The following is a 12,514-nucleotide window of genomic DNA, read 5'->3' on the forward strand; positions in this document are numbered from 1 at the left end:
CCAGCAGGACTAGGGGGGTGACTGTCCCCCTGTACTCGGCACTGGTAAGAGCCCATGTTGAATACTGTGTTCAGTTTTGGGCCCCTCACTACATGAAAGACATTAGGTTCTGCAGCAGGTCCAGAGAAGGGCAACTATGCTGGTGAAGGTTCTAGAGAACCAGTCTTATGAGGAGCAGCTGAGGGAACTGGAGTTGCTTAGCCTGGAGAAAAGGAGTCTTAGGGAAGACATTATTGCTCTCTACAACTCCCTGAGAGGAGGTTGTAGCAAGGTGGGTGTTGGTCTCTTCTTAGAAGCAACAAGTGAAAAGGACAAGAAGAGATGTCATCAAATTGTGCCAGGGAAGGTTTAGGTTGGATATTAGGAGAACTTTTTTCACAGAAAGGGTTTTCAAGCACTGGAACAGGCTGCCCAGGGAACTGGTTGAATCTCCATTCCTGGATGTATTTAAAGGTCACGTATTTATGGTGCCTAGGGACATGGTTTAGCAGTAAACTTGCAAGAGTTAGGTTAATGGTTGGACTTGATCTCAAAGCCCTGTTCCAAACAATTCTATGGTTCTGTGATCAATTAAGTAGAAATTGAAATTTGGGGAGAATAAAAGTCTTAAAACCCATTTCATATAGAACTCTTACCAGTCCTATAATCAGAAATTAAATTACTCAAGTTTAAATTTGTGTAACCTTTGAAGCACCAGAAGTGCATATCGTGGAGTTCTTACAAGGCTAAACTCTTAACTTTAATGCCATAATCAGTAACTGTGGCAAACCAACTTTAAGTTCACCTTCTATTTCAGTGGGTTTGCCATGAGTGGCATGCACCCATATTGATATACGTTGGTGAAGGAAATAAATATGGTGGAAAAAAAAGTTTTGATGAATCAGTTGCTGAAGTAAAATCTCACAGGAAGGCAGACATATTTAACATCCAAAGATAGGTATGCATATGTAAATTACTTTAGACTCAATTGGCTATTTTGGTTAAGGTAAGTTGCACTAAATCTTTTTAAAAACACGTGATTCCATTTGTTACATATTGATTGCAGTCCATTAAGTTCATCACAGAAGGAAACAATAGTAGCGGAGTTTTAAACTTTGGTCTTTATTTCACCTGAAATCTATTTTACAAATTTATGCATAAGAACACAGGGGAAAAAAAAAATCTCTTTTTTTAAATCTAATTTAGTATGGAAGGAGAGTACATATGAGTACAGGGTGTTTTTTTGTGTTGCTTTCAGAAGTTATGTTTGTTTTACACAGAAGCCATTTCCATCTTACTGAATGGTGAAATAAGTGCTTTGCATTTTTTGGCATCCATGAGTCCATTAAACCCTGTTGGATCTTTCTTTCCCCTCCACCCCCCCACCTTATCATTCTCTTTGTTTCACTTTTTAGCCTCTGATACTTCCTCATCTTCTCTCTCAAGAACAGAGTCTCCTCTCCAACTGTTTGTATCTTCTCATCTTCCTCATCCTCATCCTAAACCAGATACCTTTGTCTGGCCCCATGCAGCCTCTCCATGCTGTGACCAAGTTCCTGAGCCCTGTACACCTTCTCACTGTAAAGTGGCTTTGTATTCCTGATGGGCATGTTAGCTTGTGCAGTATTTTTCTGATAATCTTCATAGCAGATAAACTGTGTTTGAGCAGTGTGTCAATGAAATCTGGCCTTTCAGATGAGTTTTAAGAGTTTCTTCAGAGTAGACTGTTGTATTGATCCCAAAAGAAGTAAATTTAGATACGCTTTTAATACCCTGTTCTCATGATCATTGCAGAAGATGTGTTTGGTAGAAGAGGTTATTGCCCAGGACTGCTTTGTAGCATTTACTGCTGTAAATTGTTTCCGTTGCTGACAACTTTTCCCTAACAAGACTGTGCTTTCCACAGAATTGCCTTCTTACCTGTACAGTTTTAATGACTTAATTTCAGAAAGCCTTTAGCTAATTGCATCCAAAATCTTCCCTGAGAATTCACAGGAAGGAAGGAAATTGACTAAATTATCAGTGTGTGTTTTCATATTGGAGGTAGGGCATATTGGAATGACTCAGAGGTATCAGAGCTGTGGAAATCAGCACTGTGCTGTTTAAAGTCAAGAGCCATTCTGTCCAATGAAATGACGGCAATTTGAACGTGCTGTAAGTTCCATCTCCATGTTGTTTGAATACAGACAGTACAGTAATGCTGCCAGAGAAGTTCAGGTGACAGGGTAAAACCAACGTATTTTTCCAGCCATTTTTTTTCTGCTCGTTTCCATTTCTGTTGAATTGTCCTTCACTCATAGCTTTATGCATAGTTTTTGTCACTGCATGTACTATAATCCAGTCCTCGGAATTCATTTTTGACACCTAGCCTATAACTGATATCATGTCAAAAATATTAATTCCTAACAAAAATGTAGAAAATAAATCTTTAGAGTGTTAGCAAAATTCACTTGTTATAATAGGTGACATAAAACTGGAGTATTAAAAACACTAGCTCATATGTAAGCCTGTAACTGGAAATTAAGAAAAGTGTTTCCTTTAGACTTGAGGAAATCTGTGTCCTAGAGAAGTTTAGCTAGTTCAGATCTGACTTTCTCTTGAAGCATTTTGAATAGCTGATTGATTGCTATTACAGGTTTGGGTGTCTTTGAGTTGAACTTGCTCAGGCCTACTCTCTGAACAGAACATCCCAGTTAGCATTAAACTACTTGTTCTTTGCAGACCTGCAAGTTAATAAGAACCCACTCAAGAATGAAGGCAAACTGAAAGAATGCAGAAGCCCAAGCATGGATTCCATTATGTAAAGCCCAAGTTTTCAGTTTCCAAGCTACTATATTCTCAGGGGAAGGAGATTCCGCCATATGTATAAGAAGTAGCAAAATCATGGGGAAAAAAGCAGATATTGGAAGCCTTTGTATAGTGTAAATAACTAATGAAAGCCAAAGCTCTCTATCTTTGAGTAAGTAGATGTTTGCCTAGATGCTGATAGCTTGTTAGGATAGTTACCAGGACTGAAAAGCTCACGTTCTAAGTCTTTCTCAGTTCAGTTTTTTTTCCTAGTGGAAGAAGCAAAAGGCGCTTGGTATTATTGACTTGATTTCCAATTTCTGTTGAACAGAACATGATTTTTAGAGGTGTAGCAAAGACCTTGTGAAAATATTTATTGTAAACAGTAATCTTCTTAATTATATTATCTTTTGAAAACTGGTTAACCTGATTTACAGTGTGAAGATTATCAGAAATCCTCTGGCTTTCTTGGAGTTATTGGCTTTTATATATATAATTTATTTTTTTTTCTCTTTCGTACTTTGAATTTTAATTTGTGGTTTGATCTGTTCAAAGGCAATCCATCAGATGCTTACTCTCATGGGTTTTACTCCCTTTTTTCAGTTTGTAAGTAGTATTCACTGTGCAGTTCTATTCATTTCTTAAGGACTTAAATCACCTTTTCCTCTACCACAAAACATACATGTTTTGTCCATCAACCGTGGAAGTTTGATAGTGTGTAAAGCAAGGCTGATGCTCTTTGCCCATTCAGTCACCCCAAGGGCTGTAATCTTACGAGACCTGAATGCACTCAACTAACGCTTGCATTTAATAATTAAAGAGGCAGTATTCATTCCTAGCAGACTGCAAATAAAGATAAATTAGGCAGGTCTTGTATAACACAATGGCCAGATGCCAACCTGTTGTCTTTTACGTCACTGCCATTCCTAACAAGTACGTTGGCCCAGAATGCAACATTGCAACTGCTGTCATGAGTCATAATAAACTACTACTTTCTCTTGTGGTACAAATTTTGCTAAGAAAACACTTTAAAATAATGAAATTATGAAAACAAGCTAAAGAAGAAAGAATGAAGAATTTAGATCAATAAAAATAACTGCTGCTTTAACCAGGATGTGAAATAACTTCCCTCTTCTCTATCTGGTTCCATTATCAAGCTGTATGTTTAGCCTTGAATAATAAATTATGGGGGTTTTCCATCGATTACATTACTTTTTCATAGATTTTTGTGAGGTAGTACAGGAGACCAGCTTGGTGGAGGAGACAAAAGTAAGAAGATACATAAAAGAGCATGTTTGACGGTGACTAAGCATGGAAAACCATTTTCAAAGAAGAGAGAGAGAAAGCTCTTTGAATGGTACTGTCCATACCTGCCTAGGAATAGGTCCAGGCATAACTTTGTACCAAAAGATAATTTAGCTTCGTAATTTGTGATTGTGAAAGGTGTCTCAGGCACTTAGTGAATTTCATAGGAAAATTTGTTAATTTTGGCTAAACCTGCCAATCTATCTTATGAAATGCATTGCTTCAGTGACGTTTTAGTCCTGCAGAAGGTACTGCCTCTTTGTATCGTGTGACTGCTGGTTTTAGCACAGAGTTCTTTGTATGGCACACCACTAATATTCTTACTGCCAGCTTTGTGTGCATGTGAAATTGAAAGTTGTGGGGTTTTCCTATTTTCTCCTGCATGAGCATTGCTATTAAAGCATTATTTTCTTCATGTAAATGTTGAAACATTGAAAACGTGATGAGTGTAAAACTGTTGAGTAATGTTCTCTTTTATGGTATAAAACGAAATCCTGTTATATAGTGTTTTTGTCAGTTGATATGAACATAGTTCATGAAGGAAGACAGTCCCCTCTTGTTTTCAGAAGGAAAATTTGATGAACATAGCAAAGTGATTTTGTTTTTCTCCAACCCTGCATGCCAACTAAGTGGTAATATAGTCCTTGTCTCAGTTCATATCCATGAGGCTACACTGTGAAGAATTTATGGGGAAATAACCAAGACAAGATCTGAGGAAGTCATAATGCTTGTTTACATAGGGTGGCTTACACATAGTATTTAAAAGATAGGTTTCATGTAATTTCTGCTGTAGTATTTATCTTCAGAAAAGCCTGAAGAGGATAAATTGAACACTCTTTTTTTTTTTTTCACAGAAGTTGAACTGTAGGTGTTACTTGGAAAAGAAAGGTTTCTCTGTTGTGACTTAACTTCTTGGTTACATTGTGTTTGTACAAGACTATTGGTAGTTGTTTTTTTATTTAAGATGGAATTGAAACTTTGACAATAACAATGGTTATTGCAGATACTATGTTAGCAGGGTGAGTAAGAACTCTAAAGTCTGGACAAATGTCATTGTAGGAAACTTGAGTAAGAGGTTATACCTTTTTGGTTTAGAAACATTTTGTTATCATTAAGATGTGGCCTACTTTGCAGTGTGCAATGTGATTGTGATTCCAGATGTTAGTTAAGTGGTTTGTGCTTGACCTTTTTAGTGTAAACAAATGGAAGTGAGTTGCCAGTATCCATTTTGGTGTCTACTTTTCCAGACCTCATGCTTTTATATTTCAAAATAAATTCTTAATAGTGCCTATGGTATTTTGAGAGCATTTTTTTTCTTGATTCTGAAGTGTTACTGTGTAACAGGAGGTCTAGAAGTTGTCTGGGAAGAGCAAGGATATTTCTGTGAGTGAAAGATATGCTGAAATTTTAAACTAGGAATTACTGCAGCTTACATTAAATAATAGAAAATATAAGCCCTTTTTAATACTAAATTAAATACTTGCTTTTTGGAAGGAAGGTATTAGATTATATCCTTTGTCAGTGAGCAGCACTTTCTCTTTACAAATTATTCTGGAGAGATGAGGAGGCCGTTTCACTAGTATTCCCTGGATGGCTAACAAGTGACAGGCTGCAGTGATGTGCATTTACAGAAAGGGATGTAAAGAAAGAAAAGGATTACTGGTGACTGGTGCTTATTTATGCTACCTTTGCTGGTATTTTTTTTGGAATGCACTCCACATGCTGCTTCTTTAGACTTTACTTTTCTATTTCTTCAGAAGTGAAATGTTAAAGGTAAGCCACACAAAACTTCAATGAATGTTTAGCTCTGCAGGCTGGAGTTTGGGTTGTTTCATCAGCCAGTCAAGGAAAGCAAACTCCACAGCCTGATACTGTTTCGGATCTTCAGGGCAATTCATTGTTCATGTCATATGAAGTGCAAACTATGTCCTGTGCTGCTTTTCCTTTGTTTCTGTGAGTTAAAGGAAACATGATGCACACTTTCAGACAAACTTCCTCTTCCCACTCATCTGTGTGCTATTAATTTCTTCAGCTTTTCTGGTTTGATGAATTTGTTTGAATATATGTTCTGTATGGCAAATCCCTTCTTGGTAAAATTCTTAGAAAACCTGTGATGGTGAGAGCAAATGTTTCATTTATTTCTTAGCTGGTAGTCATGAGGATGAGCTTGTGGGGCACAGTTCAACCTGTACAGGATTAAATACTTTCTTTTAAGGTACCTGGCATTGACCATTATAGATATGCTGATGGAGCTTAGAAGACTTCTCAGCTGATCCAGTATGGAATATTTAATTTCCATTATTTATTAATCAGGCCTAATCAGTGTGAGATTTTGTCATTTGTAATTATAAACCAACTAGAGATACACTGAAGCTTAGATGACTGGAAGTAGTGCAGCTATAAATATTTGGTCTTCATTTAAAAAAAAAAATAAAATAAAATGACTGAGTATGCTGTCAGTAATTGGCTAGCCAAAGTACAGTTGCCATTGGATATTTTCTAGACATAGAAGCTTTTTTATTTCCAGTACTTTGAAAAGTATAGTATTTGCTGATGAGATTCTAATCTCACTTGTAAATGCCTCACTTTACATAATGTGCTTTGGGAATGTCCTTTATGCAAAGGATGCTTTTGCCATAAGGTATTTTATCTCAGTTGTCTTCATTAGCTAAGGTTTACATCCAGGGCAGTTTAATTGTGTATTTGTGATGGGGTATGTTGTGATCATCTTGTATATTTTTGTACTATTATTAGTCTTAAAATAGTTTAATGGAAAGACAAAACAATTACTAACATCAAAGTGCATGCAGCAACCTGGAGATTACAATGTACAATACCATCATAAACCTTTTACTGGATCATACATTGCCAGAAAAAATTTGACTGGTTTAGTAGAGAGTATTCCTACCCAAAAATGTGTCATGTATAATTGCCAACGTTCAGTGTCATTATGTAGTCTTTCAGACCAGTATAAAAGCTTTCATAACAAGGAAAATTAACCTAACATTTTAAAAAAGACTTCTTCAAAACGGTATATGTAAATTAAATCTTGAGGAGTTTGGGGCGAAACCTTTTATGAAAATGTTTTATGCAACATATATGGCCTTCAATCTTTCTATGATGGTAATTACTTTTATTACTTCTACAGGTTCAGTCCATGCCACATCAATAGCAGCTTCTAGAGTGGAGCAAGCACTGTCTGAAGTTGCTTCATCTTTGCAAAGCAGTGCCCCTAAACAAGGTCCCCTGCATCCTTGGATGACTCTGGCTCAAATATGGCTTCATGCAGGTGCTGTGAAAGTAAAACTTTCTGTTCTTTCCCCTCCCCTTTCCTGCTAGCCTAAGGACTTGCAATAATCTGTTGGTTAAATTCAGAATTTAATACCACTTACCAGATCAAACTTTTTCCATTGGTGTGTGTGACACTGTTCCAGAAATTGTAGTTGCTCATGTGTGAGATCATTTATGTAAGATAAAAGCCAGAAGTTTTATAATGCAGCTAGTAATAGTGGAGTCATGTAGAACAAAGGCAAAACTCTCTCCCTTATCCAAGAAGAATTTAATTTCTGAAGTACCTTGAGGATCTTAGTATTTCAGAATTTAGATGCCCTAATTCCATGGCTTGGAAAAAATATGTTTGTAAAATTATTCAGTAACATTCCTGCAACTAGAAAAGCCTTATCGTTGAAAATAACTCTGCATATTTGGCAAATGTAGGGTAGTGGTGCTGTTGAGCAACCCTGTCCCTTGCAGCTGTGATAATGAGCTCTCATTCAGTTCTCTTCATTCTAGCTTTATTAAAAGACCCAGGATTGTTTGTGTAAATGTGGAGTCACCCTGACTGGAGTTAGTATTGTTATGCAGCATCAAGCCTCAAGCTAAATGCAGTACCGCAAGTGGCTAGTACATACAATTTTAACCAGAAAATGATGATCCAGCACATTTTTACACAGTTAAAATCTATGCTGTGCAATGGTTTTTATTGATACTTCCATCAGAAAAGTGTGATTTAGAAATTGTTCAGCAATTGTTCTGCTTTGATCTGCTCTCAGACTTGAGCATTTTTCAGTAACAATTATTTTCTCCATTATTACATTCAACAAAAAGGTGCTGTATTTCTTAGCATTTTAATGTACCTATTTTGCATTAACAGTTTTATTGTGTGAAAGTCATTACAGTGCAATAGCTCCTAGTTATTAATAAGTGTTTTAGAGAAGAAGCCCATAAGATTGGAAAGAAAGAAAGTGCAATGATAGTGATTAGTAATAGTCATCTCATTTGGGGATTATAAGGGATCCTCAAAAAGCAACACAGCTTTGAACAAGGCAAGGTCCACTCAGGTATAGTGTGTTCACCTACCCTGCATTGTGGCATCATTGATTTTAAATATTTATAAACCATCAAAAAGGGCCATCTACAGTAACTCTTAGCATCTGTAATGCTGATAGTTTCCCTGCCTTCTGTGACAGCTTATTTCATTGCTCATTTTCTGATGTTTTGTTTGTTTTTGTTTGGCTTTTTGTGTTTTGTTGGGTTTTTTTTGTTTTGTTTTGTTTTTTTAAATTTGTGTTCATTGTGTCCTGTTGCTGCTTAACTGGTCCATACAAGTGACTGCTGCTGGTTTGCCCGCAAAGAAGGGGCCTGGATACTCTGACACTTTCTAATTCCTTTGTAGTCCACATTTTAGTCACTTTTGCATACACATTGGTGGTCTGCTTTCTTAAAAATAGCTGTCTCAGCAAGTGTGGTCTGTAGGCCATATTCTTGATTCCCAGCAGGAGGAAGCATGGGTGGGAAGTAGGAGAGAGTTGGGTTGGAGAATGAACTAAACTGTTTAAGATGCAGAGAAAGAACACAACAAAGTATGAGGAGTTCTCTGACACTTTTTGTATGGGGAGCAATGAAAGAAAAAAATGAGATGAAATAAAGCTTCTATCTGCCTTTGGAGGAGGTACTGCAACTTGAAGTCTTCTTCTTCTCCACTTGGGAATGATCCTGTTCTTGATACTTACACTGCTGATTTGTGCTGCATTTCAGAGTTCTTAGGTATCACACTTTTCAGCTACTTGTCCTGCTACAGTAAATGCCCTGAGCCTTGAGAAAGGCTCTTTGCTGTAGGAACATTCAGAGTAAAGTTTTCTCTCAGAAGCGCAATACAAAGCAGATATTATGGAAGGTATCTTCCTCAGTATATATAGGTTACTTGCATAGAAAACAGCGATAAAATTGCTTAACGCCTTACTTACAGCACATGTTCTTTAAATAAAAATGAAGATTTACCATTGGGAAATTGCTTCCTTTTTGAGATTCAGGCTACATGTAACTGTTTGGCTCCCTGTATGGCTGTGCAGTGTTTTACTTCTCAGTGGCAGGAGGAAAGGATCTTTAACAAGCTTTAAATCTCAAAATAAAAAAAAATTGAGAAATGTTCTTTCCATTAGATTACAGACACATGGAAAACTTATGTAAATTAGTTATATTTTGCTAAGTTTTGCATGTATTATATTTATCCAAACTAATATAGATGATGTAAGAAAGAGAAATTGCTTGTTCTTATGGATGTACAGTATCATTCCAGTTGTCATTAGAGTAAATGAGCATTCAGTCCAAGGAAATTGATTTTGCATATAGTAATGGGCTTTTAATTTTTCTTTTTTTTTTTTTTTTAATTAATGGACTGTTTCAGCCTTTCATTTCTGGGCATACAGTGTAAGGGTAGAAAATCAGGTTTAATATAAATGTGAAACAAAATTACTTTACCGATTAGTACATTCTCCAGTAACTCTCTCTTAAAAACCAGACCTGTCTCTAAATGATCAATGGCTGTGATAGTCCTTTGAGAAATGCATCAAGACTGGATTCAATATTGCTAGGCAGCTTGATTGGAAAATATATTGATTTTTCAATGAAATGCAAGTGTAAGTGTTGGAAGCATTTGAGCCAGAAGGCATTCTTGATGTTCTCTAGGCAGGGGGCATTGAGAAGAGCACGTTAGACTTGGCACCTGGTTTCTCTTCAAACTGCTGCTTCTCTCTGAAGTTTTCCTACGAAGTCTGCTGGCACCTGTCAGCTTTCCACAACTGATTTGAGTTTGCTGTGTTGGTGGATAACATTTTTTTATTCAGTTTGAAGTCGTTATCTCAGAACGAGTGCATCTCCTTAAGCTGCAGAAGTTTCTTGAATGAACTGTCGTGCTTAACACCTAGCCACAAGTTCAACTTTCTACTCAGTGTTTCATAGCTTTTCAAAAAACCTGCTGTATATTATGCTGAGGTGGTTATCACTTCTGGTAGAGAAAGTAAGTTATTTTTTAAAATAACTATAATAACTTAAAGGAATTATTTTGTTTAATACTTTCAGGAAGGTCTGTTAATGAGTGTCAGGTTCTTCTGCTGCAGTTAGTAGGCAGGAGAGCAAGATTTATTATCTCTTATGGTGACATAAAACTAATTTATAAGCAGTATTGTAGCCTCTGTTGTCTAGCTTTAAAAGTCATTGCTACCATACTTGTTTCCTCTAAGGAATACAGAATTTCAACCCCAGCCTGTTAAAATATCCAGTCTCTGCTTATTTTTCAGTCTAGAATAATTGTGGTAGCAGGTAATCACCTACTTCAGTCATTTTAAGTTTCTGCATATTATTTGCTAATAATTATAGCTTTTACTTAGTACCTTTGCAGTTTCTGTAAATAATATTTCTCCTATATTTCACCTGTGAGTGTGTATCTAAAACAATATTTCAAGTCTGTTAATGCTGGAGAAGAGACAATAAAACCAGGAAAGCTCAAATTATTAGCATTCAAATACTGTAGTGCATTTTTTACTCACTAAAATCTTGTTTCTCATATAGTAACACTGACCATGTAGAGCTTTTCCAAAAGCTTTCAGTAATGAAGTACTCAAAGGTTTTCCAAAATATTTTAGGGTTTGCTTTTTCTTTAAAAAATCCTTTCAGTACAGTTCACGTTTTATGCTGTATGTCCAGCTCTCAAATTATGGCTACAACTTGCTCTTTGGGTTCTACCAACAGTTAGTAAAAGTAAAATGCTAGAAACATTTATTTTCAAAAGAAGTTTTTTTTCTCTAGAGTCTGTACCAAGGTAAAGGAAATCAATAACCAAACTAAAAGAAATCAATAACCCAACCTAGAACCTTTAATAGATTTTTGTTGTGTTGAGTGTCTCTTTGTTCCTCTCTTCTCCCACTCTTTTAGCAAGAGATGAAGATAATCCAGCAGGATAGTGAAACAGCAGTGTTGAAGAGTGTCATAAGAGCTATTGAAGGCAAATACTTCTTCTGTTGTTAGTCAGTTACAGAATGAACCTTTTTTCCCCTGTAGTCAGTCTGATTTTAGCATATGCCAGGCTACTCAGCTGCTTTCAGTTTTCTGAACAAATTTTGTCAAATCAGAATACTGATTAAACGTTTCACATTTTCTGCTAACTCCGCTAGGAAACTTTTTGTATCAAATAACATTATATTTCTCTTAAAACACTCTGAAGTAGGAAAATTAGAACCAGGCGTACATTTTAGTGATTGTTAGCTGGAGCAATTGCTACTGCTTCCTTAGTGACTGACATGTAAAATTCAGAAAACTCCATAATTGTGTTCTCTTACTTAACTGTAAGGATCTCTAAGTGCTGTATTGTGTTGGATCTCATGTTCTGAAATAGTACTGTAATACTGGCATGCTTACATCTTAAAAATAAAACTGAAATTAAAAAAAAAACCAGACTTCAGCTAAAAATAACATACTATGCAGAGTTTTCTGGTGTTTAAAGCAACCATTCAGAGGTTCAAACTCCTGTTGCATTTAGAAAAGCAACTTCCCTAAAACAATAATAAATTTTAAATAGCTTATGTAATAATTTCTTTTAAGATGCAAAAGTTTTTGAGGAAAATAGACTTTGCTTACAATGAAACTATTTACAGGTAGAGCATGTGTGACAACATCTAGTCATGGTATGATGAAGCAAGTATCATTCATTGGTCATCATGTTCCTTCCACAGCTGAGGTCTACATAGGAATTGGGAAGCCTGCTGAGGCCACGGCATGCACCCAGGAAGCAGCTAATCTCTTCCCGATGTCACACTATGTTCTCTACATGAGAGGTCAGGTGGCTGAACTTCGTGGCAATATCGATGAAGCCAAACGATGGTATGAAGAGGCCTTATCTATTAGTCCTACCCATGTGAAAAGCATGCAGAGGCTGGTAAGTCTTGAGTCCACATTCATAAGTAGTTTTTACTCAATATATATTATGAAGTTTTAACTTGGTGTGGGAAAAGTATAGTTTTTGGGATGTGTTTGGGATTTATATTCTTATTAGCAAAATAGCCTTGGAAACAAGTCTCTTCTGGCTTTGTATTCTCTCTTCTGTGTGTGTGTTGGGATGTAAAAAAGATCTGCATGCAACAAGACTATTTCAGTCCTAAAAGAGACT

General features: G+C 36.3%; 1 protein-coding gene across 1 annotated transcript in view; it reads left to right on the forward strand.

The window, feature by feature from the left end:
• Window positions 1-12,308, forward strand: part of TTC7A (tetratricopeptide repeat domain 7A) — a gene marked incomplete at its 3' end in the record, with an annotated part of 86,397 nt that extends 74,089 nt beyond the window's left edge. Inside the window, exons 17-18 of the mRNA XM_008945958.1 lie at window positions 7,220-7,360; window positions 12,081-12,308. Of these exons, the coding sequence (XP_008944206.1) occupies window positions 7,220-7,360; window positions 12,081-12,308 (369 nt within the window). The remainder of the gene's footprint in view (window positions 1-7,219; window positions 7,361-12,080) is intronic.
• Between the last annotated feature and the right edge of the window lie 206 nt (window positions 12,309-12,514).

This window comes from Merops nubicus, unplaced genomic scaffold, assembly GCF_000691845.1.
Source record: "Merops nubicus isolate BGI_N331 unplaced genomic scaffold, ASM69184v1 scaffold10158, whole genome shotgun sequence".
NCBI lineage: Eukaryota > Metazoa > Chordata > Aves > Coraciiformes > Meropidae > Merops > Merops nubicus.